The 27,487-nt window shown below is 46.2% G+C and overlaps 1 protein-coding gene across 4 annotated transcripts in view; it reads right to left on the reverse strand.

The window, feature by feature from the left end:
• SUCO (SUN domain containing ossification factor) overlaps window positions 1-27,487 on the reverse strand; it is a 259,500-nt gene that overhangs the window by 88,925 nt on the left and 143,088 nt on the right. For 3 of the 4 annotated variants that reach the window (XM_063939979.1, XM_063939977.1, XM_063939980.1), the window contains 3 exons: window positions 21,373-21,393; window positions 21,147-21,202; window positions 18,322-18,413 (listed from right to left, as the gene is read on the reverse strand). In XM_063939979.1, the coding sequence (XP_063796049.1) occupies window positions 18,322-18,413; window positions 21,147-21,202; window positions 21,373-21,393 (169 nt within the window). The remainder of the gene's footprint in view (window positions 1-18,321; window positions 18,414-21,146; window positions 21,203-21,372; window positions 21,394-27,487) is intronic. The other variant, XM_063939978.1, reaches the window with a different exon arrangement.

Genomic DNA, 27,487 nt, shown 5'->3' on the forward strand with positions numbered 1-27,487 from the left:
ATGTAGGACAACCCACGTTCGCTGCACATGATACCAGCATCTAATCTAGACCATTCAGACTACACTGCCTCCAACAGTGCAGGTAGGCAAAATAGTACATTACAGTGTATTGCTGCACTTATGTGTTGCAGCTCCAGTTCGATAAAAACAGTTAATACAAACAATAACAGTGTAACGCAACACAATGTATAAATCCATTCATACAATAATTATGTATATAGCACTTTACTTCCAATATGATTTAAAGCACGTAACATTATTTAAGAAAGTGAGGCAGCCATCTTGGACGCACTCAATTGCTTTCCCAAGTAATTATTTACACTAAGGTCCATTTTGGTTGGAAGCCAATTAATCTACCAGTGGGTTTTTGGATGGTTTGAGAAAACTGAAGTCTGGCGAAACTAAAGCAAATATGGGGAGAACACACAACATTCACAGTTAGAGCACTGGTTGGAATAAAACTACTCTGCCAACAAAAAATAGTGACATAGTAAATGTTCTCTTAACCTCTTCACGGTTAAGGATTCTTTGTACTGTACTTCAACTTCTGGTCAAAGCGCATTCTAAATTCAATGTCAGCAATTTTCTTTGACGCATCATAACAATTCTTTCCCCAGAGGACTTTGCATTTTCATACAATAAAACTGATCTCTTTATAATCCATGCCTTAACACTATTTTGCACCTTTATTTTAAATATAATGTAAAGGATGCACAGAAATAGGTCAAGAATATATACCATTTAGTAAAAAAAAATAAAAATTTTTTTATATATATATATATATATATATATATATATATATATATATATATACATACACACACATATATATATATATATATATATACACACACATATATATATACATATATACACATATATACACATATATATACATATACACACATATATATATATATATACACACACACACACACACACACACACACACCATGCAGTATGACCCGGCACTCCTTGCTCTCCCCAGCGTTTTAGGTAACTTGCCCCCGTGCCTTCACCTCCTGGAAATGTTCCCCTTTATATCGATGGCGATGAGAGCATCACTGGGAGACGTGATAAACGGGTTGAAGAAAGAAAGTGCTTTTATTGAATCTACGTTTCGGGGACGCAGCCCCTTCGTCAGGATGCAGTGTATAATAATGTACAGTGTTTAAATACCTGTGCAGGTAGAGGTTACTCACCGCCTCCAGCCGTCACGCCGCCCAGATCCGGGAACTGACGTCACTCCCCTCTCAGGAAGTGACGCGTCACCGGTCCGTCTAGCCGGCGTACTCGGGCTGTGGGAGATAGGTAACCATGACAACGTCAACAACATTCGTGACTGATTCGTGAAATTCAAAAAGTAAACAAAAAGTGCAGTGTAAAATGCTCAAACCACGTTGTCATTGTTACATATATGTGCAATCAATTAGACAAAAACCATACTTATAATGCTCATAGATGTTACAGCCCTTTGCAGTGTGTTTAAAACGGTAAACAGCTAGATTCAAATGTATGATAAAAATCATTTAAATAATCGAACAAGGGTGACTTTTGAAAAACACTCAAAAGTTAGAGGACATAAACTAACATCCAAGCAGAGAATCTCTGGTAGCTTCTGCCACCAGATCTTACTAATTTAAGGATAATCATGTTTAAATTAGTAGAACAGTACAATGGTGTAAAAATATATATAGATAGATATATACATAAAAATATATACATACACACACACACACACACACGTGTGTATATATATATATATATATATATATATATATACACACATATATACACACACACACTATAAGGTCCCTACCAGGAACTGTTTACAAGAAACTTTTCAAGCTTAGAGTCTCATTCAATCCTTTAGTATGTACTGTATTAAGGGTGGAGATCCACTTTGCCTCGATCTGCAGCAATTTCTTGGACCGATCCCCCCACGTAACGACGGGGGAACCTGGTCAATGATCTTATAGCGAAGGGTGGCCATACCATGTTTAGCTGCCACAAAGTGGCGAGCCACCGGTTGGTCACTAGTCCCATGGGGTCGGCTGTGGCCCCGGCATTCGCTAACACGTACATGTGGGAACTAGAAAGGGAGTTATTCCTACAGGATACCAACATTACGTCGCAAATATGTCTATATCAGCGATATATAGACGACGTATTGATTTTTTGGGGAGGCCCAAGACACAAACTTATTGGGTTAATTGAGCAACACAATTCTTCATCAAGCCCCATTAAATTTACAGTGGAGATGGATGATACACAAATTAATTTCTTAGATGTATGTATCACCGTTATAGATGGGACAATTGGCACCAAACTGTATACCAAGGTGACTGACAGAAACAATCTGCTAAAATTTGACAGTTTTCACCCGAAAGCTACTATCCGGAGTTTGCCATATTCCCAATTTTTACGGATCTGCCGCATTACCAACACAGCGACAGATCGTGATAAACAATTGGAAATAATGACCACTAGGTTTAGAGAAAGGGGCTACCCGCTTGAGCTTCTGGAACAGGCCAAATGCAAGGCCTTAGGGATAACCAGGCAACAATTGCTGGCCCCCAAGGTCCCCAAACAACTTAAAGGGAGGATACCCTGGGTTACTCAATTTAGTACCAGTAGCAAACACATAGCCTCTAGAACCAAATTAATATGGCCAATTGTAGCTACAGATAAGGACTTGGGTGAGGTATACCAATCTAGACTCCTCAACAGCTATTCTAAAGGTAGGAGTATTAGGGATTATGTCGTGAAGACCGACATATCCAAGTTCGGTAAAGACCTCCCTGTTAAGAACTTCCTGAAACGCAAAAATGGTTGCTATAAATGTAGTGGATGTACCACCTGTAGCTATCTGTCCCCAGGGGATTTCTTCCAGCATCCCCATACAGGCAAGAAATACAGCATTAAGCACCCACTATCTTGTGACTCTAAATTTGTCGTCTATATGTTGACATGTCCCTGTGGGTTGACATATGTCGGCAAAACCGATTGTGCATTCAAAACAAGGATGGCACAACATCGTTATGCAATACGAGAGGCCTATAAGGCGGGGACTAGTGACCAACCGGTGGCTCGCCACTTTGTGGCAGCTAAACATGGTATGGCCACCCTTCGCTATAAGATCATTGACCAGGTTCCCCCGTCGTTACGTGGGGGGGATCGGTCCAAGAAATTGCTGCAGATCGAGGCAAAGTGGATCTCCACCCTTAATACAGTACATCCTAAAGGATTGAATGAGACTCTAAGCTTGAAAAGTTTCTTGTAAACAGTTCCTGGTAGGGACCTTATAGTATATATATCTGCCACCAGATCTTACTAATTTAAGGATAATCATGTTTAAATTAGTAGAACTGTACAATGGTGTAAAAATATATATAGATATATACACACATAAAAATATATACATACACACACATATATATATGTGTGTGTATGTATATATTTTTATGTATATATATATATATATATATCTCTATATATATTTTTACACCATTGTACCGTTCTACTAATTTAAACATGATTATCCTTAAATTAGTAAGATCTGGTGGCAGAAGCTACCAGAGATTCTCTGCTTGGATGTTAGTTTATGTCCTCTAACTTTTGAGTGTTTTTCAAAAGTCACCCTTGTTCGATTATTTAAATGATTTTTATCATACATTTGAATCTAGCTGTTTACCGTTTTAAACACACTGCAAAGGGCTGTAACATCTATGAGCATTATAAGTATGGTTTTTGTCTAATTGATTGCACATATATGTAACAATGACAACGTGGTTTGAGCATTTTACACTGCACTTTTTGTTTACTTTTTGAATTTCACGAATCAGTCACGAATGTTGTTGACGTTGTCATGGTTACCTATCTCCCACAGCCCAAGTACGCCGGCTAGACGGACCGGTGATGCGTCACTTCCTGAGAGGGGAGTGACGTCAGTTCCCGGATCTGGGCGGCGTGACGGCTGGAGGCGGTGAGTAACCTCTACCTGCACAGGCATTTAAACACTGTACATTATTATACACTGCATCCTGACGAAGGGGCTGCGTCCCCGAAACGTAGATTCAATAAAAGCACTTTCTTTCTTCAACCCGTTTATCACGTCTCACAGTGCCGCTCTCATCGCCATCGAGATAGATATATATATATATATATATATATATATATATATATATACACACACACACATACACACACACAAATATATATATATGTATATATATATATATATATATATATATATATATATATATATATATATATATATATATATATATATATATATAATAAGAATTTACTTACCGATAATTCTATTTCTCATAGTCCGTAGTGGATGCTGGGAACTCCGTAAGGACCATGGGGAATAGCGGCTCCGCAGGAGACTGGGCACAAAAGAAAAGCTTTAGGACTACCTGGTGTGCACTGGCTCCTCCCCCTATGACCCTCCTCCAAGCCTCAGTTAGGATACTGTGCCCGGACGAGCGTACACAATAAGGAAGGATTTTGAATCCCGGGTAAGACTCATACCAGCCACAACAATCACACCGTACAACTTGTGATATGAACCCAGTTAACAGCATGATAACAGAGGAGCCTCTGGATAGATGACTCACAACAACAATAACCCGATTTGTTAACAATAACTATGTACAAGTATTGCAGATAATCCGCACTTGGGATGGGCACCCAGCATCCACTACGGACTACGAGAAATAGAATTATCGGTAAGTAAATTCTTATTTTCTCTGACGTCCTAGTGGATGCTGGGAACTCCGTAAGGACCATGGGGATTATACCAAAGCTCCCAAACGGGCGGGAGAGTGCGGATGACTCTGCAGCACAGAGTGAGAAAACTCCAGGTCCTCCTCAGCCAGAGTGTCAAATTTGTAAAATTTCACAAAAGTATTTGACCCTGACCAAGTAGCAGCTCGGCAAAGTTGTAAAGCAGAGACCCCTCGGGCAGCCGCCCAAGATGAGCCCATTTTCCTTGTGGAGTGGGCTTTTACAGATTTTGGCTGTGGCAGGCCTGCCACAGAATGCGCAAGCTGAATTGTACTACAAATCCAGCGAGCAATAGTCTGCTTAGAAGCAGGAGCACCCAGCTTGTTGGGTGCGTACAGGGTAAATAGCGAGTCAGATTTTCTGACTCCAGCCGTCCTGGAAACATATTTTCAGGGCCCTGACAACGTCCAGCAACTTGGAGTCCTCCAAGTCCTTAGTAGCCGCAGGTACCACAATAGGCTGGTTCAGATGAAACGCTGAAACCACCTTTGGGAGAAATTGAGGACGAGTCCTCAATTCTGCCCTGTCCGTATGAAAAATCAGGTAAGGGCTTTTACAGGATAAAGCCGCCAATTCTGACAGACGCCTGGCTGAAGCCAGGGCCAACAGCATGACCACTTTCCATGTGAGATATTTTAAGTCCACAGTGTTGAGTGGTTCAAACCAATGTGATTTTAGGAAACCCAAAACAACATTCAGATCCCAGGGTGCCACTGGGGGCACAAAAGGAGGCTGTATATGTAGCACTCCCTTAACAAACGTCTGGACTTCAGGCACTGAAGCCAGTTCTCTCTGAAAAAAAATCGACAGGGCAGAAATCTGGACCTTAATGGATCCTAATTTTAGGCCCATAGACACTCCTGTTTGCAGGAAATGCAGGAATCGACCCAGTTGAAATTCCTCAGTCGGGGCCTTTTTGGCCTCGCACCACGCAACATATTTCCGCCAGATGCGGTGATAATGCTTTGCGGTTACATCCTTTCTGGCTTTTATCAAAGTAGGGATGACTTCGTCTGGAATGCCTTTTTCCTTTAGGATCCGGCGTTCAACCGCCATGCCGTCAAACGCAGCCGCGGTAAGTCTTGGAACAGACAGGGTCCCTGCTGGAGCAGGTCCCTTCTCAGAGGTAGAGGCCACGGGTCCTCTGTGAGCATTTCTTGAAGTTCCGGGTACCAAGTCCTTCTTGGCCAATCCGGAGCCACGAGTATAGTTCTTACTCCTCCCCGCCGTATAATCCTCAGCACCTTGGGTATGAGAGGCAGAGGAGGGAACACATACACTGACTGGTACACCCACGGTGTTACCAGAGCGTCCACCGCTATTGCTTGAGGGTCCCTTGACCTGGCGCAATACCTGTCCAGTTTTTTGTTGAGGCGGGACGCCATCATGTCCACCTTTGGTTTTTCCCAACGGTTTACAATCATGTGGAAGACTTCTGGGTGAAGTCCCCACTCTCCCGGGTGGAGGTCGTGCCTGCTGAGGAAGTCTGCTTCCCAGTTGTCCACTCCCGGAATGAACACTGCTGACAGTGCTATCACATGATTTTCCGCCCAGCGAAGAATCCTTGCAGCTTCTGCCATTACCCTCCTGCTTCTTGTGCCGCCCTGTCTGTTTACGTGGGCGACTGCCGTGATGTTGTCCGACTGGATCAGCACCGGCTGACCTTGAAGCAGAGGTCTTGCTTGGCTCAGAGCATTGTAAATGGCTCTTAACTCCAGGATATTTATGTGAAGTGATGTCTCCAGGCTTGACCACAAGCCCTGGAAGTTTCTTCCCTGTGTGACTGCTCTCCAGCCTCGCAGGCTGGCATCTGTGGTCACCAGGACCCAGTCCTGAATGCCGAATCTGCGGCCCTCTAGAAGATGAGCACTCTGCAACCACCACAGGAGAGACACCCTTGTCCTTGGGGACAGGGTTATCTGCCGATGCATCTGAAGATGCGATCCGGACCATTTGTCCAGCAGGTCCCACTGGAATGTTCTTGCGTGGAATCTGCCGAATGGGATTGCTTCGTAGGAAGCCACCATTTTTCCCAGGACCCTTGTGCATTGATGCACTGATACGTGGCCTGGTTTTAGGAGGTTTCTGACTAGCTCGGATAACTCTCTGGCTTTCTCTTCTCTTCCGGGAGAAACACCTTTTTCTGGACTGTGTCCAGGATCATCCCTAGGAATAGAAGACGTGTCGTCGGGATCAGCTGCGATTTTGGGATATTGAGAATCCAACCGTGCAGCCGCAGCACTACTTGAGATAGTGCTACTCCGACTACCAACTGTTCCTCGGATCTTGCCCTTATCAGGAGCGATCACCGCTCTGAGTGACTCCATCTTGAATTTGAACCTCTGTATGTAAGTGTTCAAAGATTTTAGATTTAAAATAGGTCTCACCGAGCCATCCGGCTTCGGTACCACAAACAGCGTGGAATAATACCCCTTTCCCTGTTGCAGGAGGGGTACCTTGATTATCACCTGCTGAGAATACAGCTTGTGAATGGCTTCCAATACCGCCTCCCTGTCGGAGGGAGACGTCGGTAAGGCAGACTTTAGGAAACGGCGGGGGGGAGACGTCTCGAATTCCAATTTGTACCCCTGAGATACCACCTGAAGGATCCAGGGGTCCACTAGTGAGTGAGCCCACTGCGCGCTGAAATTCTTGAGACGGGCCCCCACCGTGCCTGAGTCCGCTTGTAGAGCCCCAGCGTCATGCTGAGGACTTGGCAGAAGCGGGAGAGGGCTTCTGTTCCTGGGAACTGGCTGTTTGCTGCAGCCTTTTTCCTCTCCCTCTGCCACGGGGCAGAAATGAGGAGCCTTTTGCCCGCTTGCCCTTATGGGGCCGAAAGGACTGCGCCTGATAATACGGCGTCTTCTTATGTTGAGAGGCTACCTGGGGTAAAAATGTGGATTTCCCAGCAGTTGCCGTGGACACTAGGTCCGATAGACCTACCCCAAATAACTCCTCCCCTTTATAAGGCAATACTTCCATATGCCTTTTGGAATCAGCATCACCTGACCACTGCCGCGTCCATAACCCTCTTCTGGCAGATATGGACAGCGCACTTACTCTTGATGCCAGTCGGCAAATATCCCTCTGTGCATCACGCATATATAAAAATGCATCTTTTAAATGCTCTATAGTCAGTAATATACTGTCCCTATCCAGGGTATCAAAATTTTCAGTCAGGGAATCCGACCAAGCCACCCCAGCACTGCACATCCAGGCTGAGGCGATTGCTGGTCGCAGTATAACACCCGAGTGTATATACATTTTAGGATATTCTCCTGCTTTCTGTCAGCAGGTTCCTTAAGGGCGGCCGTATCAGGAGACGGTAGTGCCACCTGTTTAGACAAGTGTGTGAGCGCTTTATCCACCCTAGGGGGTGTTTCCCAACGTGCCCTATCCTCTGGCGGGAAGGGGTATGATGCCAATAACCTTTTAGGAATTATCAGTTTTTTATCGGGAGAAACCCACGCTTCATCACACACTTCATTTAATTCCTCAGATGCAGGAAAAACCACAGGTAGTTTTTTCTCACCAAACATAATACCCTTTTTAGTGGTACTTGTACTATCAGAAATGTGTAAAACATTTTTCATTGCCTCAATCATGTAACGTGTGGCCCTACTGGAAGTCACATTCGTCTCTTCATCGTCGACACTGGAGTCAGTATCCGTGTCGGCGTCTGTAACTGCCATCTGAGGTAGCGGGCGTTTTAGAGCCCCTGATGGTCTTTGAGACGCCTGGACAGGCACAAGCTGAGTAGCCGGCTGTCTCATGTCATCAACCGTCTTTTGTAAAGAGCTGACACTTTCACGTAATTCCTTCCATAAGCCCATCCACTCAGGTGTCGACTCCCTAGGGGGTGACATCTCTATTATAGGCAATTGCTCCGCCTCCACATCATTTTCCTCCTCATACATGTCGACACAGTTGTACCGACACAGCACACACACAGGGAATGCTCTGATAGAGGACAGGACCCCACTAGCCCTTTGGGGAGACAGAGGGAGAGTATGCCAGCACACACCAGAGCGCTATATATATGTTGGGATAACACTATAGAGTGTTTTTCCCCTTATAGCTGCTGTTTATATTATACTGCGCCTAATTAGTGCCCTCCCCCCTCTTGTTTTACCCTTTTCTGTAGTGCAGGACTGCAGGGGAGAGTCAGGGAGACGTCCTTCCAGCGGAGCTGTGAGGGAAAATGGCGCCAGTGTGCTGAGGAGATAGGCTCCGCCCCCTTCTCGGCAGACTTTTCTCCCGCTTTTTTCAGGAATCTGGCAGGGGTTAATATACATCCATATAGCCCTGGGGGTTATATGTGATGTATTTTAGCCAGCCAAGGTGTTCATATTGCTGCTCAGGGCGCCCCCCCCCCCCAGCGCCCTGCACCCATCAGTGACCGGAGCGTGTGGTGTGCATGAGGAGCAATGGCGCACAGCTGCAGTGCTGTGCGCTACCTTGGTGAAGACTGATGTCTTCTGCCGCCGATTTTCCGGACTTCTTCTTGCTTCTGGCTCTGTAAGGGGGCCGGCGGCGCGGCTCTGGGACCGGACTCCGAGGCTGGGCCTGTGTTCGGTCCCTCTGGAGCTAATGGTGTCCAGTAGCCTAAGAAGCCCAAGCTGGCTGCAAGCAGGCAGGTTCGCTTCTTCTCCCCTTAGTCCCTCGATGCAGTGAGCCTGTTGCCAGCAGGTCTCACTGAAAATAAAAAACCTAAAACTAACTTTTCCTAAGAAGCTCAGGAGAGCCCCCTAGATTGCACCCAGCTCGGTCGGGCACAAAAATCTAACTGAGGCTTGGAGGAGGGTCATAGGGGGAGGAGCCAGTGCACACCAGGTAGTCCTAAAGCTTTTCTTTTGTGCCCAGTCTCCTGCGGAGCCGCTATTCCCCATGGTCCTTACGGAGTTCCCAGCATCCACTAGGACGTCAGAGAAATATATTATATTATATTATATATATATATATAGCATGGGAATGAGCTGGCACTCAGAGACTTATTATTAAACATGCAAACAACACAGTTTGATGCCAACGTTTCAGGTGTTACCCCTTTTATCAAGACAACCATGTAATTACAGAATAAGAACATTTATACATTACCGAACACCGCGTGTGCAGTCCGTCCACGGCGCCCGCAGAGACCCGATGACGTCATTGGCGCTGGCCAGCGCCGGCGACCCGGCGTCAGAGGGGGGCGTGGCCGAAATGTAAATAGTGACCCATCACCATGGAAACCAGAATCGGCTGTGGGAGAACGTAATGGATATCCAATTAGTAATAATAAGAATTTACTTACCGATAATTCTATTTCTCGGAGTCCGTAGTGGATGCTGGGGTTCCTGAAAGGACCATGGGGAATAGCGGCTCCGCAGGAGACAGGGCACAAAAGTAAAGCTTTTACAGGTCAGGTGGTGTGTACTGGCTCCTCCCCCTATGACCCTCCTCCAGACTCCAGTTAGGTACTGTGCCCGGACGAGCGTACACAATAAGGGAGGATTTTGAATCCCGGGTAAGACTCATACCAGCCACACCAATCACACCGTACAACTTGTGATCTAAACCCAGTTAACAGTATGATAACAGAGGAGCCTCTGAAAGATGGCTTCCTAAACAATAACCCGAATTAGTTAACAATAACTATGTACAAGTATTGCAGATAATCCGCACTTGGGATGGGCGCCCAGCATCCACTACGGACTCCGAGAAATAGAATTATCGGTAAGTAAATTCTTATTTTCTCTATCGTCCTAAGTGGATGCTGGGGTTCCTGAAAGGACCATGGGGATTATACCAAAGCTCCCAAACGGGCGGGAGAGTGCGGATGACTCTGCAGCACCGAATGAGAGAACTCCAGGTCCTCCTTTGCCAGGGTATCAAATTTGTAAAAATTTACAAACGTGTTCTCCCCTGACCACGTAGCTGCTCGGCAGAGTTGTAATGCCGAGACCCCTCGGGCAGCCGCCCAAGATGAGCCCACCTTCCTTGCGGAATGGGCCTTAACAGATTTAGGCTGTGGCAGGCCTGCCACAGAATGTACAAGTTGAATTTTGTTACAAAACCAACGAGCAATCGACTGCTTAGAAGCAGGTGCACCCAACTTGTTGGGTGCATACAGTATAAACAGCGAGTCAGATTTTCTGACTCCAGCCGTCCTTTAAATGTATATTTTTAAGGCTCTGACAATGTCCAACAACTTGGAGTCCTTCAAGTCGTCTGTAGCCGCAGGCACTACAATAGGCTGGTTCAGGTGAAACGCTGATACCACCTTAGGGAGAAAATGCGGACGCGTCCGCAGCTCTGCCCTATGTCGAATGGAAAATTAAATAAGGGCTTTTATAAGACAAAGCCGCCAGTTCAGATACTCTCCCGGCCGAAGCCAGGGCCAGTAACATAGTCACTTTCCATGTGAGATATTTCAAATCCACATTCTTTAGTGGTTCAAACCAATTGGATTTGAGGAAATCTAAAACTACATTTAGATCCCACGGTGCCACCTTAGGCACCACAGGAGGCTGTATATGCAGTACTCCTTTGATAAAAATCTGGACCTCAGGGACTGAGGCCAATTCTTTGTGGAAGAATATTGATAGGGCCGAAATTTGAACCTTAATAGATCCCAATTTGAGACCCATAGACAATCCTGATTGCAGGAAATGTAGGAAAACGACCCAGTTGAAATTCCTCCATCGGAGCACTCCGCTGCTCGCACCACGCAACATATTTTCGCCAAATACGGCGATAATGCTTCGCGGTGACTTCCTTCCTTGCCTTTATCAAGGTAGGAATGACTTCTTCTGGAATGCCTTTTCCTTTTAGGATCTGGCATTCAACGCCATGCCGTCAAACGCAGCCGCGGTAAGTCTTGAAAAAGACAAGGACCCTGCTGAAGCAGGTCCCTTCTCAGAAGTAGAGGCCACGGATCGTCCGTGACCATCTCTTGAAGTTCCGGGTACCAAGTCCTTCTTGGCCAATCCGGAGCCACTAGTCTTACTCCTCTTTGCCGTATAATCCTCAATACCTTTGGTATGAGAGGCAGAGGAGGAAACACATATACCGACTGGTACACCCAAGGTGTTACCAGCGCGTCCACAGCTATTGCCTGCGGATCTCTTGACCTGGCGCAATACCTGTCCAGTGTTTTGTTGAGGCGAGACGCCATCATGTCCACCATTGGTTTTACCCAACTGTTTAATAGCATGTGGAAAACTTCTGGATGAAGTCCCCACTCTCCCGGGTGAAGTTCGTGTCTGCTGAGGAAGTCTGCTTCCCAGTTGTCCACGCCCGGGATGAATACTGCTGACAGTGCTATCACGTGATTCTCCGCCCAGCGAAGGATCCTGGCAGCTTCTGCCATTGCCCTCCTGCTTCTTGTGCCGCCCTGTCTGTTTACATGGGCGACTGCCGTGATGTTGTCCGACTGGATCAACACCGGTCTTCCTTGAAGCAGAGGTTCCGCCTGGCTTAGAGCATTGTAGATTGCTCTTAGTTCCAGAATGCTTATGTGAAGAGACTTTTTCAGGCTCGACCACACTCCCTGGAAATTTCTTCCCTGTGTGACTGCTCCCCAGCCTCTCAGGCTGGCATCCGTGGTCACCAGGATCCAATCCTGTATGCCGAATCTGCGGCCCTCCAATAGATGAGCCTCCTGCAACCACCACAGAAGGGATACCCTTGTCCTCGGCGACAGGGTTATCCGCAGGTGCATCTGAAGATGCGACCCTGACCATTTATCCAACAGATCCCTTTGCATGGAATCTGCCGAAAGGGATTGCTTCGTAAGAAGCTACCATTTTTTCCCAGGACTCTTGTGCATTGATGTACAGACACCTTTCCTGGTTTTAGGAGGTTCCTGACCAGGTCAGATAACTCCTTGGCTTTTTCTTCGGGAAGAAAAACCTTTTTCTGAACTGTGTCCAGAATCATCCCCAGGAACAGCAGACGAGTTGTCGGCATTAATTGGGATTTTGGAATATTCAGAATCCATCCGTGCTGCTTTAGCACCTCTTGAGATAGTGCTAAACCCATCTCTAGCTGTTCTCTGGACCTTGCCCTTATTAGGAGATCGTCCAAGTATGGGATAATTAATACGCCTTTTCTTCGAAGAAGAAATATTATCTCGGCCATTACCTTTGTAAAGACCCGAGGTGCCGTGGACAAACCAAACGGCAGCGTCTGAAACTGATAGTGACAGTTTTGTACAACGAACCTGAGGTACCCCTGGTGTGAGGGGTAATTGGAACGTGGAGATACGCATCCTTGATGTCCAAGGATACCATAAAGTCCCCTTCTTCCAGGTTCGCTATCACTGCTCTGAGTGACTCCATCTTGAACTTGAACTTCTTTATGTATAGGTTCAAGGACTTCAGATTTAGAATAGGCCTTACCGAGCCATCCGGCTTCGGTACCACAAATAGAGTGGAATAATACCCCTTCCCTTGTTGTAGAAGAGGTACCTTGACTATCACCTGCTGAGAATACAGCTTGTGAATGGCTTCCAAAACCGTCTCCCTTTCTGAGGGGGACGTTGGTAAAGCAGACTTCAGGAAACGGCGAGGTGGCTCTGTCTCTAATTTCAACCTGTACCCCTGAGATATTATCTGCAGGATCCAGGGATTTACCTGCGAGTGAGCCCACTGCGCGCTGTAATTTTTGAGACGACCGCCTACCGCCCCCGAGTCCGCTTGCGAAGCCCCAGCGTCATGCTGAGGCTTTTGTAGAAGCCGGGGAGGGCTTCTGTTCCTGGGAAGGAGCTGCCTGTTGCTGTCTCTTCCCTCTTCCTCTGCCTCGTGGCAGATATGAATAGCCCTTTGCTCTCTTATTTTTAAAGGAACGAAAGGGCTGCAGTTGAAAGGTCGGTGCCTTTTTCTGTTGGGGAGTGACTTGAGGTAGAAAGGTGGATTTCCCGGCCGTAGCCGTGGCCACCAAATCCGATAGAACGACCTCAAATAACTCCTCTACGCATCGCCTGTCCACTGTCGTGTCCATAAAGCTCTTCTGGCCGAAATGGACATAGCACTTACCCGTGATGCCAGTGTGCAGATATCTCTCTGTGCATCACGCATATAAAGAAATGCATCCTTTATTTGTTCTAACGACAGTAAAATATTGTCCCTGTCCAGGGTATCAATATTTTCGATCAGGGACTCTGACCAAACTACCCCAGCACTGCACATCCAGGCAGTCGCAATAGCTGGTCGTAGTATAACACCTGCATGTGTGTATATACCTTTTTGGATATTTTCCATCCTCCTATCTGATGGATCTTTAAGTGCGTCCGTCTCAGGAGAGGGTAACGCCACTTGTTTTGATAAGCGTGTTAGCGCTTTGTCCACCCTAGGAGGTGTTTCCCAGCGCTCCCTAACCTCTGGCGGGAAAGGGTATAAAGCCAATAACTTCTTTGAAATTAGCAGTTTTTTATCGGGGCACCCCACGCTTCATCACACACGTCATTTAATTCTTCTGATTCGGTAAAAACTACTGGTAGTTTTTTCACACCCCACATAATACCCTGTTTCGTGGTACCTGTAGTATCAGCTAAATGTAACATCTCCTTTATTGCCAAAATCATATAACGTGTGGCCCTACTGGAAAATACGGTTGATTCGTCACCTTCACCACCGGAATCAGTGCCTGTGTCTGGGTCTGTGTCGACCGACTGAGGCAAGGGACGTTTTACAGCCCCTGACGGTGTTTGAGGCGCCTGGACAGACACTAATTGAGTGTCCGGCCGCCTCATGTCGGCAAACGACTGCTTAAGCGAGTTGACGCTATCCCGTAATTCCACAAATAAAGGCATCCATTCTGGTGTCGACCCCCTAGGAGGTGACATCCTCATATTTGGCAATTGCTCCGCCTCCACACCAATAACGTCCTCATACATGTCGACACACACGTACCGACACACAGCAGACACACAGGGAATGCTCTATACGAAGACAGGACCCACTAGCCCTTTGGGGAGACAGAGGGAGAGTCTGCCAGCACACACCAAAAAGCGCTATATATGACAGGGATAGCCTTATGATTAAGTGCTCCCTTATAGCTGCTTTTATTAATATATTGCCATTTATTCTGCCCCCCCTCTCTGTTATACCCTGTTTCTGTAGTGCAGTGCAGGGGAGAGACCTGGGAGCCTTCCTGACCAGCGGAGCTGTGACAGAAAATGGCGCCGTGTGCTGAGGAGATAGGCCCCGCCCCTTTTTCGGCGGGCTCGTCTCCCGCTATTTAGTACATTTAGGCAGGGGTAAATATCTCCATATAGCCTCTGGGGCTATATGTGAGGTATTTTTAGCCTTTTTAAAGGTTTTCATTTGCCTCCCAGGGCGCCCCCCCCCAGCGCCCTGCACCCTCAGTGACTGCCGTGTGAAGTGTGCTGAGAGGAAAATGGCGCACAGCTGCAGTGCTGTGCGCTACCTTAAGAAGACTGCAGGAGTCTTCAGCCGCCGATTCTGGACCTCTTCTTGCTTCAGCATCTGTGAGGGGGCCGGCGGCGTGGCTCCGGTGACCATCCAGGCTGTACCTGTGATCGTCCCTCTGGAGCTTCATGTCCAGTAGCCAAGAAGCCAATCCATCCTGCACGCAGGTGAGTTCACTTCTTCTCCCCTCTGTCCCTCGTTGCAGTGATCCTGTTGCCAGCAGGAATCACTGTAAAATAAAAAACCTAAGCTAAACTCTCTAAGCAGCTCTTTATGAGAGCCACCTAGAATTGCACCCTTCTCGGCCGGGCACAAAAATCTAACTGGAGTCTGGAGGAGGGTCATAGGGGGAGGAGCCAGTACACACCACCTGACCTGTAAAAGCTTTACTTTTGTGCCCTGTCTCCTGCGGAGCCGCTATTCCCCATGGTCCTTTCAGGAACCCCAGCATCCACTTAGGACGATAGAGAAATGAAGTTTGCTGTGCAATCACTTACTGGTATGTAGGGAGGACAAATACCCTCTGCATAACGAGAACTCAATGCTTTGTACTATGAATCATTACCATCTCTGCTGGCCTGCATGTATAGTAATCAGCAGTGCCCAAAAAGGGGGACCCTGAGTTCGTTGTTCATATGTATGAATCGTTAAGCAGGGGGCATACCTTCACTTAACGATTCATACATATGAACAACGAACTCAGGGTCCCCCTTTTTGGGCACTGCTGATTACTATACATGCAGGCCAGCAGAGATAGTAATGATTCATAGTACAAAGCATTGAGTTCTCGTTATGCAGAGGGTATTTGTCCTCCCTACATACCAGTAAGTGATTGCACAGCAAACTTCATATTACTAATTGGATATCCATTACGTTCTCCCACAGCCGATTCTGGTTTCCATGGTGATGGGTCACTATTTACATTTCGGCCACGCCCCCCTCTGACGCCGGGTCGCCGGCGCTGGCCAGCGCCAATGACGTCATCGGGTCTCTGCGGGCGCCGTGGACGGACTGCACACGCGGTGTTCGGTAATGTATAAATGTTCTTATTCTGTAATTACATGGTTGTCTTGATAAAAGGGGTAACACCCTGAAACGTTGGCATCAAACTGTGTTGTTTGCATGTTTAATAATAAGTCTCTGAGTGCCAGCTCATTCCCATGCCATATACTGATTCCAGAGGGCAGGGCACCGGAGCATATTGACGTTATTCACAAGCATAGAGTGCCGGACTTCTCTTTATCTCATATATATATATATATATATATATATATATATATATATATATATATATATATATATATATATATATATATATACATATATATACACACACACACACACACACACATATACATACATATACACATATGTACACTATACAATGTATATATACCATTTAGTAAACTATACAACCTCACACATCAAATGAAGGGTCAATTTATTTAGTAACCCAAGCCTACAATGCATAATAGTTTCCAGAAGGTGGCATACCTGAGGGAAAACATTTCACATTATTCATTTATAAACAAGAAAAGGTTGGTCTTAACTTCCTAAATGTAACTCAATTGTATCAATTTACTTAATGGTGGTACACACGGAGCGATGTTCACCTAATTTCTAAGCAATCTGACTAGACTGCTTAGAAATTAGAAACACATCGCTCCGTGTGTAGGGGCGCAGGCGACAGCGATGCGCGGTCCCGCACGTCGTTATCGCCGGTGCTAGATTGGCCCCTGCATGCAAACACAATCTAGCAGATTGCTAATTTCACTACTGGGTGAGATGAGCCCCCCCCCCCCCGTCCGTTCCCCCTTGCTCAGCACACATCACGCTGTGCTGAGCGGTCTGTGCTAGATCGCTCAGCACACATCTTCCTCCACATCTCCCAGTCTGTACGGCCCATTACTGTGGATGGGAGCCAGGAAAACAAACACCCAATACTTTTATTTAGATAAAAATGTGTTTGGTAGTCACAATCAGACAAGACAATAAAAAGGTGATCCTTTGTTTGAAAGATAGGATTTTCTTCATACAAATGTGAGTCCCCCTGATAAATGGAGTGGTTCAAAAATGTGGTCTTTTCAAGAACTGGCCCCCTTGTGTTTACACAAATATTGCGTTGTCCTTTGTTTGATGGCTTTGATGTTGTTTATTGCCTACTGCTCACAAATGTCCAATAAGCAATTAAACAATTTTCAAAGAAAAGACTTGCCCACCAAGCTAAAAATAAATAAATGTACACACATATTCAGCCCCCTGGCCCCTCCCCCCATATTTTCTCCTCCTCCCTCTCCCCCTTACATAATCTCTATAGGTGGGTGCACACTAGGCGATGTGCTTCATGAGCAACACCACCTAGTTTGTCCCCATCCCGGTCCAGACCGCCCGACGTAGGCATACACACTGTGCGATATCACAGCGACATCATGCTGCGGCCCACAGGAGCATGCAGCTTTGGGCAACAAGTCCAAATTGAGCTGCATGCATGGCCGAGACCGAAAGTCGTTAACCTGCGGGGCCGTGCATCGCTCATCGTTTACAGAGTACACACTAGTAGATATAACAAACATCACTCAGGAAGGGTCAAAATGAGCAAAGTTTACTTTATAGACTAGGGTGTACGGGCCTCATCTTTACTACTCCTCTAATTCTCTTTCTCCCTCTGACATTGTTCCCCATTTCCATTTTTCTATTGTAGTTCAAAACTGGGGAAACAAAGGCTGAATGATAGAAATCGGTTTCTACAGCTCAGGGTTTACGGTTAGTGCTGCGATATCTGCCCTGAGCCAAACTACCTGTCACCTGTTTCATGTTGGTATCCAGTGGTGGCCAATAGTAGCTGTCTGAGGATGGTGATTATCAGGCATGATTTACAACATGTATATGATGCTCTGTAACCATACAGATCTCTAAACCAGTGAGAACTATTAAATATTTGTTGCACTGTATTCATGCATTTTCTTTTAAGTCTGTGCTTCATGATTAAAGTTTTAGTAATGACAGTATATGAATGCTTTGGATGGACGTATCTAGAGAAATCAATCAGTACTGGAACTACCACATAAAAAGTACATTACTCAGATAATGAAATGTCATATTGGGGATATGTTACCTTCATCTTCATCATATATTTCTGGCCGTTCCGAGTGGTACTGGGAGTCAACTATTTCTTCATACTCCTCCACCATGCTGGTACCAAAAACCCTGAGAGACATGCAACGTTACGATTAGTTGATGGGTCCACCTTCACTTCTGTGATGCACTTGAAGAGATTATTATTTACCTCCTCCTCACATCGTTAGACTTTCAATTACTTTCCAAATACGGGGTATCGAAAAGATACTGCGCACCGAATGTAGTGATGTAATAACACAGCAATATGAATAGAATTTGCATTGACGTGCTATGCGGAAGTGTGCTGTGTCTGGTCTTCATCATGCAACGCCCTATGCATCGCACGCAGCAGTGTGTAGTGGAGTCGATGGAGGAACACGTGTTTAGTGATTACTCGTCTCAGCAAAAGGGCATTGATGTTACATTTAGAACAGAGAGTGTGTTTGATTGAACTCGTCTTTCGCTATGGCGATAAGTATATGGAAAAAATGGAAAAGCTGTTCGCTAGGAAATTTCCTGATGCAAAAGTCCCACTGTAATGTGGTACAAAATCTTGTAGACGATTTCCAGGAAACAGAGTGTTTTGGATGCCTCCCGCTCTGGTAGGTCCTCACCATCAGGCGAGACTGTTGGTGATATCCAGGACAGGATCTTAAGCCGGGTACACACTAGACGATTTTGTGGATAATGTGCCCGATTCTGACACATTGTTCACGATATCGACTAGTGTGTATGCGATAAGTCGCTGACGATACGTCCTCCCACACATCAGCATCATCCTCCGTTGGACCTGCATGCAGGTCCGACAGGCGACATCGCCAGCGAGGGCAGTGCTGCAGAATGTAGCATGGCACCCGCTCCCCCCTCCCCTGGGTACCGTCGCTGATGATATTGCGCTGGGTACACATCGTTTAATGTGTACACAGTATTACAGAGTCATATTAAGCAAATGAGGCGGCTGTCACAAAAAGCTTATGTTCCAAAGAGTACAGCACGCAATATTCAGACCCATGCTCGGTACTGCAGGTGGTTTCAGGACTTCTTATTTGAAGAAGGTGTGGACATTCTGGACATAACTTTCTTTACTGATGAGGCATGGTTCCACCTATCTGTGTACACCATCATCTAAAACACACGTCTGTGGAATACTGTAAACCCCAACAAATTTAAGAAGTGCCTCTCGTAAGTTCATTTGTTGGGCCCTTTTTCTTTGTGAAAAGGTTAACTCAGAACGTTACCACTCCCTAGACTCTGGAATCATTCGTATCCGAACTCATGGAAATCCACAATGGATGGTTCCAGCAAGATGGCGTAACTGCTCACACAGCTGACGCATCACTACAGTTTCTGGGTAGCTTCCTCGGATATTGAATCATCTCCCGGGGACTGTGGCCTGCCCGATCAATGGATCTGACACGGACTGACTTTTACTTGTGGGGAGCATTGAAGGGAAAGGTGTATGCAGGTAATCCGCATTCACTTCAGGTACTACAGGCTGCAATCACAACCAACAAATCACACCACCCACCCTGGAGAAAGTATTCTTCAACATACAGAAGCGTGTGCAGACATATCTGTACATTAATGGGGCCCATTTTCAACATCTCCTGTAGGACCCAGCATGACCAGTGTTGCTTTCAGTGCACAGTAACTTTTCAGACACAATGTATATGTGATGAGAGCAGGAACCAGAACAGTTTATTCACAGCCCCCCTTGCTGTACGGGTATCAGCACTTTGCTGACCAAGGATGACAGGGCATTTTTACTTTTAATTACCGTAGCTAAAAGGCCCAATTACTTTCAAATGAATTTATACATTTAAGGACCATGCTGTAAACCCCACGTAAGTAAATGGAAAAGCATTGTACCACAAGCATTTGGGATCTCTTGTCAAAGCTTGCGAGCAGTGTCACATGCCATTTGTACGGATGTTGTTTATGGAAACACAATGTTAGTGGGTAAGGTGCCCAGCTCACAATTATACCACAAAACTAACAGAAAAAAAGTGACAGCCTTCAATTATTTATGTTCTATATATATTCTTCCACAACCATAGCTTCACAGAAAACCTGCATATTTTCAAATGCAATGGGCGCTAGAGATAAATTTATCCACATATGCAGAATGGCTGTTCTAGACAATGCTTCTAAAGAACGGTCACCAGTAGGCTGAGAAGGTTACAGATGCCAACACGGACATTTCAGAAAGTACTGTCATCAAAGTAACATTCCTTAAAAAAATTCTGTGAAAGGTCCTTTTTTTTATTTTTAAAGAAATGTAACCTTTTCCTTATTTTATTTATTCATTTATAACTTGTAGGTTTGCCATTATTACACTCCAATCCAGTGGAAGCCAACCAGTTAATCTAAGGCCGAGGATCAGAGTATTTATATACCCAGGACTTTTGCAGGGCATGTCTGGTAATAAATAGGAATATCGGGGGCACAAGAGATTCAAAATACTGGCCAAGAATAAAGAAAAAAAATTGCTAAAAACTTATTTTTGGGGAACTTTGAGGAAAAAAACTAAAAAAACTGTTCTTTTAAAAGGATAACCCCACCCAGAAAAGGACAAAAACTACTCTTCTAGAGTGGGCATTTTTTTTTTTTATACTGCTAGCTGGGTTGTCACAATCCTCCACCTGTGAGCTGCTCATTCTTTCCCAATGGGCTTTGACAACTCTGTAGCCACTCTAAAAAAAAAAAAAACCTACCGTTACCAATAATGTGGGATCTATTGGATCGGAGTATAAGCGAGTGAATGAGATTATCTTGTTTACTAGAATAACCCATGGTACTTTTGATTTTGGGTTTCCACATTACCTTATGAGACTTAATGGGCAAAAATGTTCGGATCCAAAATGAGAGATCAGTTCCACCTAGAGAATACAGGAAGTCAAATCAAACTGCAAACGTGTTAAGCAAGGCATCATTATGCTTAAGTAATTGCACCTACAAGCAAATGTGAATTTGCTCTAGTGAGATCTGAAAGCACCTCTCGCCATGCATTCATTAGCTGTACAGAAAACATTCAGAGAAGGTTGCTAACCTTAATGTATTTGATGAACATCTGAAGCAACAAGGAAAAAGAAAAAACAAGTGTCAGTACAGAAACAAGATACATGCAACAAGCCATTACTAAAGAATCAGCATTTAAATAAAGATTAGAGAAATACTAAGCAGATACAATTATAAAGTTGTAGTATTTTGCATACATTAGTAAAGATTTCACCTAAAATATTCAGGTCATGAATAATGAAAAGTTTAAGAAGACATGGAACAGAAGTAACAGGCTTCAAATTGGTTTTCCCAGTGTAATAAATTGAGGGGAGAGAGGTCCAATGGTGTGTACACACGGTGAGATTTTTTTCTTTCGATTTTGATTATATAGTCAAAATCGTAAGAAAAGTTAGTGCAGATCGCAAGGTGTTATGCCACTTGCGATCCCGATTCGATCCTGATGTGCGGTCCCGCCAGGTCGGTATCGCAAGAAAAGATAGTCTGTGCAGGTAAGTCAATCCTTGCTAGATCGGTGTACTATCTAGTTCATCTCACATGTCAATTACGTCTCACATAAGCCAAATTCGTAAACACACATAGTCCATATCTCAAGAAAAGTTAGTCAAAATCGGTGGTGCTGGGCTCCGGGGAGTTCAGGGGAAATCGCAAAGTGAATATCGGTCATATTAAGGATCTCACCGTGTGTACACACCATTAGTGATAATGTTCTGCAAATAATTAGTAAAGGTAAACAGTGGAAAAAGGACTTGTATCCTGTTGACATTGGTGTGGTGCAAACATAAGCACAGTTAACCACATTTTCTTCTGTACGAGTTATGCCTCTACAGTATACAGTGTTATTCTTCAGCAGGAACTCCGTTCCTGAACCACTCATTAATTATGACATAATCAGGAACCGGGTTCCTGAACCTATCCTATGTATTTTCCTTAAGATAAAATGGACATTTAAATAAAATAGGAATTTACTTACCGATAATTCTATTTCTCGTAGTCCGTAGTGGATGCTGGGAACTCCGTAAGGACCATGGGGAATAGCGGCTCCGCAGGAGACTGGGCACAAATAGAAAGCTTTAGTACTACCTGGTGTGCACTGGCTCCTCCCCCCATGACCCTCCTCCAAGCCTCAGTTAGGATACTGTGCCCGGACGAGCGTACACAATAAGGAAGGATTTTGAATCCCGGGTAAGACTCATACCAGCCACACCAATCACACCGTATAACTTGTGATCTGAACCCAGTTAACAGTATGATAACAGAGGAGCCTCTAGAAAAGATGGCTCACTACAACAATAACCCGATTTAGTTAACAATAACTATGTACAAATATTGCAGACAATCCGCACTTGGGATGGGCGCCCAGCATCCACTACGGACTACGAGAAATAGAATTATCGGTAAGTAAATTCCTATTTTCTCTGACGTCCTAGTGGATGCTGGGAACTCCGTAAGGACCATGGGGATTATACCAAAGCTCCCAAACGGGCGGGAGAGTGCGGATGACTCTGCAGCACCGAATGAGAGAACTCCAGGTCCTCCTCAGCCAGGGTATCAAATTTGTAGAATTTAGCAAACGTGTTTGCCCCTGACCAAGTAGCTGCTCGGCAAAGTTGTAAAGCCGATACCCCTCGGGCAGCCGCCCAAGATGAGCCCACTTTCCTTGTGGAATGGGCTTTTACAGATTTAGGCTGTGGCAGGCCTGCCACAGAATGAGCAAGCTGAATTGTACTACAAATCCAACGAGCAATAGTCTGCTTAGAAGCAGGAGCACCCAGCTTGTTGGGTGCATACAGGATAAACAGCGAGTCAGATTTTCTGACTCTAGCCGTCCTGGAAACATTTTCAGGGCCCTGACTACGTCCAGCAACTTGGAGTCCTCCAAGTCCCTAGTAGCCGCAGGTACCACAATAGGCTGGTTCAGGTGAAACGCTGAAACCACCTTAGGGAGAAATTGAGGACGAGTCCTCAATTCTGCCCTATCCGTATGAAAAATTACGTAAGGGCTTTTATAGGATAAAGCCGCCAATTCGGACACGCGCCTGGCTGACGCCAGGGCCAACAGCATTACCACTTTCCATGTGAGATATTTTAAGTCCACAGTGGTGAGTGGTTCAAACCAATGTGATTTTAGGAACCCCAAAACCACATTGAGATCCCAAGGTGCCACTGGAGGCACAAAAGGAGGCTGTATATGCAGCACCCCTTTGACAAACGTCTGAACTTCAGGAACTGAAGCCAGTTCTTTTTGGAAGAAGATCGACAGGGCCGAAATTTGAACCTTAATGGACCCTAATTTTAGGCCCATAGACAGTCCTGTTTGCAGGAAATGCAGGAACCGACCCAGTTGAAATTCCTCTGTAGGGGCCTTCCTGGCCTCGCACCACGCAACATATTTACGCCAAATACGGTGATAATGCTGCACGGTTACATCCTTCCTGGCTTTGATCAGGGTAGGGATGACTTCATCCGGAATGCCTTTTTCCTTCAGGATCCGGCGTTCAACCGCCATGCCGTCAAACGCAGCCGCGGTAAGTCTTGAAACAGACAGGGTCCCTGCTGGAGCAGGTCCCTTCGTAGAGGTAGAGGCCACGGGTCCTCCGTGAGCATCTCTTGAAGTTCCGGGTACCAAGTCCTTCTTGGCCAATCCGGAGCCACGAGTATAGTCCTTACTCCTCTCCTTCTTATGATTCTCAGTACCTTGGGTATGAGAGGCAGAGGAGGGAACACATACACTGACTGGTACACCCATGGTGTTACCAGAGCGTCCACAGCTATTGCCTGAGGGTCCCCTGACCTGGCGCAATACCTGTCTAGTTTTTTGTTGAGGCGGGACGCCATCATGTCCACCTTTGGTTTTTCCCAACGGTTCACAATCATGTGGAAGACTTCTGGGTGAAGTCCCCACTCTCCCGGGTGGAGGTCGTGCCTGCTGAGGAAGTCTGCTTCCCAGTTGTCCACTCCCGGAATGAACACTGCTGACAGTGCTATCACATGATTTTCCGCCCAGCGAAGAATCCTTGCAACTTCTGCCATTGCCCTCCTGCTTCTTGTGCCGCCCTGTCTGTTTACGTGGGCGACTGCCGTGATGTTGTCTGACTGAATCAGCACCGGCTGACCTTGAAGCAGAGGTCGTGCTAGGCTTAGAGCATTGTAGATGGCCCTTAGCTCCAGGATATTTATGTGAAGTGATGTCTCCAGGCTTGACCACAAGCCCTGGAAATTTCTTCCTTGTGTGACTGCTCCCCAGCCTCTCAGGCTGGCATCCGTGGTCACCAGGACCCAGTCCTGAATGCCGAATCTGCGGCCCTCTAGAAGATTAGCACTCTGCAACCACCACAGAAGAGACACCCTTGTCCTTGGGGACAGGGTTATCCGCTGATGCATCTGAAGATGCGATCCGGACCATTTGTCCAGCAGATCCCACTGGAACGTTCTTGCGTGGAATCTGCCGAATGGAATCGCTTCGTAGGAAGCTACCATCTTTCCCAGGACTCTTGTGCATTGATGCACTGAGACTTGCCCTGGTTTCAGGAGGTTTCTGACTAGGTCGGATAACTCCCTGGCTTTTTCCTCCGGAAGGAACACCTTTTTCTGGACTGTGTCCAGAATCATCCCTAGGAACAGAAGACGTGTCGTCGGAATCAGCTGCGATTTTGGGATATTTAGAATCCAGCCGTGCTGCCGTAGCACTACCTGAGATAGTGCTACTCCGACTACTAACTGTTCTCTGGATCTTGCCCTTATCAGGAGATCGTCCAAGTAAGGCATAATTAAAACGCCTTTTCTTCGAAGAAGAATCATCATTTCGGCCATTACCTTGGTAAAGACCCGGGTGCCGTGGATAATCCAAACGGCAGCGTCTGAAACTGATAGTGACAGTTTTGTACCACAAACCTGAGGTACCCTTGATGAGAAGGGTAAATGGGGACATGGAGGTAGGCATCTTTGATGTCCAGAGACACCATAAAGTCCCCCTCTTCCAGGTTCGCGATCACTGCTCTGAGTGACTATATCTTGAACTTGAACCTTTGTATGTAAGTGTTCAAGGATTTCAGATTTAAAATAGGTCTTACCGAGCCGTCCGGCTTCGGTACCACAAACAGCGTTGAATAATACCCCTTCCCTTGTTGCAGGAGGGGTACCTTGATTATCACCTGCTGGGAATACAGCTTGTGAACTGCCTCCAATACTGCCTCCCTGTCGGAGAGAGACGTTGGTAAAGCAGACTTCAGGAACCGGCGAGGGGGAGACGTCTCGAACTCCAATTTGTACCCCTGAGATACTACTTGAAGGATCCAGGGGTCCACTTGCGAGTGAGCCCACTGCACGCTGAAATTCTTGAGACGGGCCCCCACCGTGCCTGAGTCCGCTTGTAAGGCCCCAGCGTCATGCTGAGGACTTGGCAGAAGCGGGGGAGGGCTTTTGTTCCTGGGAATTGGCTGTCTGTTGCAGTCTTTTTCCCCTTCCTCTGCCCCGGGGCAAAAAAGAGGAACCTTTTGCCCGCTTGCCCTTATGGGGACGAAAGGACTGAGCCGGATAAGACGGCGTCTTTTTATGTTGAGAGGCGACCTGGGGTAAAAATGTGGATTTCCCAGCAGTTGCCGTGGCCACCAGGTCCGATAGACCGACCCCAAATAACTCCTCCCCTTTATAAGGCAATATTTCCATATGCCGTTTAGAGTACGCATCACCTGACCACTGTCGCGTCCATAATCCTCTTCTGGCAGAAATGGACAGCGCACTCACTCTTGATGCCAGAGTGGAAATATCCCTCTGTGCATCTCGCATATATAGAAATGCATCTTTTAAATGCTCTATAGTCAACAATATACTGTCCCTATCCAGGGTATCAATATTTTCAGTCAGGGAATCCGACCAAGCCACCCCAGCGCTGCACATCCAGGCTGAGGCAATTGCTGGTCGCAGTATAACACCAGTATGTGTGTATATACTTTTTAGGATATTTTCCAGTTTTCTGTCACCTGGTTCCTTGAGGGCGGCCGTATCAGGAGACGGTAACGCCACTTGTTTTGATAAGCGTGTGAGCGCTTTATCCACTCTAGGGGGTGTTTCCCAACGCGCCCTAACCTCTGGCGGGAAAGGGTATAATGCCAATAACTTTTTAGAAATTATCAGTTTTTTATCGGGGGAAACCCACGCTTCATCACACACCTCATTTAATTCGTCTGATTCAGGAAAAACTACAGGTAGTTTTTTCACACCCCACATAATACCCTTTTTAGTGGTACTTGCAGTATCAGAAATGTTTAACACCTCTCTCATTGCCGTGATCATGTAACGTGTGGCCCTACTGGAAGTCACGTTTGTCTCCTCACCGTCGACACTGGAGTCAGTATCCGTGTCGACGTCCGTATCCACCACCTGAGGTAACGGCCTTTTTAGAGCCCCTGATGGTTTCTGAGACGCCTGGACAGGGACTAGCTGATTAGTCGGCTGTCTCATGTCATCAACTGTCTTTTGTAAGGAGCTGACACTGTCACGTAAATCCTTCCATAAAGCCATCCACTCAGGTGTCGACTCCCTAGGGGGTGACATCTCTATTATAGGCAATTGCTCCGCCTCCACATCATTTTCCTCCTCATACATGTCGACACAAATGTACCGACACACAGCACACACACAGGGAATGCTCTGATAGAGGACAGGACCCCACTAGCCCTTTGGGGAGACAGAGGGAGAGTATGCCAGCACACACCAGAGCGCTATATATAGATATAGGGACAACCTTATATAAGTGTTTCTCCCTTATAGCTGCTGTATTGTTAATAACCCGCCAATTAGTGCCCCCCTCTCTTTTTTACCCTGTTTCTGTAGTGCAGGACTGCAGGGTAGAGTCAGGGAGACGTCCTTCCAGCGGAGCTGTGAGGGAAAATGGCGCCTGTGTGCTGAGGAGATAGGCTCCGCCCCCTTCTCGGCGGCCTTTCTCCCGCTTTTTGTGAAAATCTGGCAGGGGTTAAAATTCATCCATATAGCCCAGGGGCTATATGTGATGTATTTTTAGCCAGCCAAGGTGTTTCTATTGCTGCTCAGGGCGCCCCCCCCTAGCGCCCTGCACCCTCAGTGACCGGAGTGTGAACTGTGCTGAGAAGCAATGGCGCACAGCTGCTGTGCGCTACCTTGTGGAA

Source organism: Pseudophryne corroboree, chromosome 9, assembly GCF_028390025.1.
Source record: "Pseudophryne corroboree isolate aPseCor3 chromosome 9, aPseCor3.hap2, whole genome shotgun sequence".
NCBI classification, from domain to species: Eukaryota; Metazoa; Chordata; class Amphibia; order Anura; family Myobatrachidae; genus Pseudophryne; species Pseudophryne corroboree.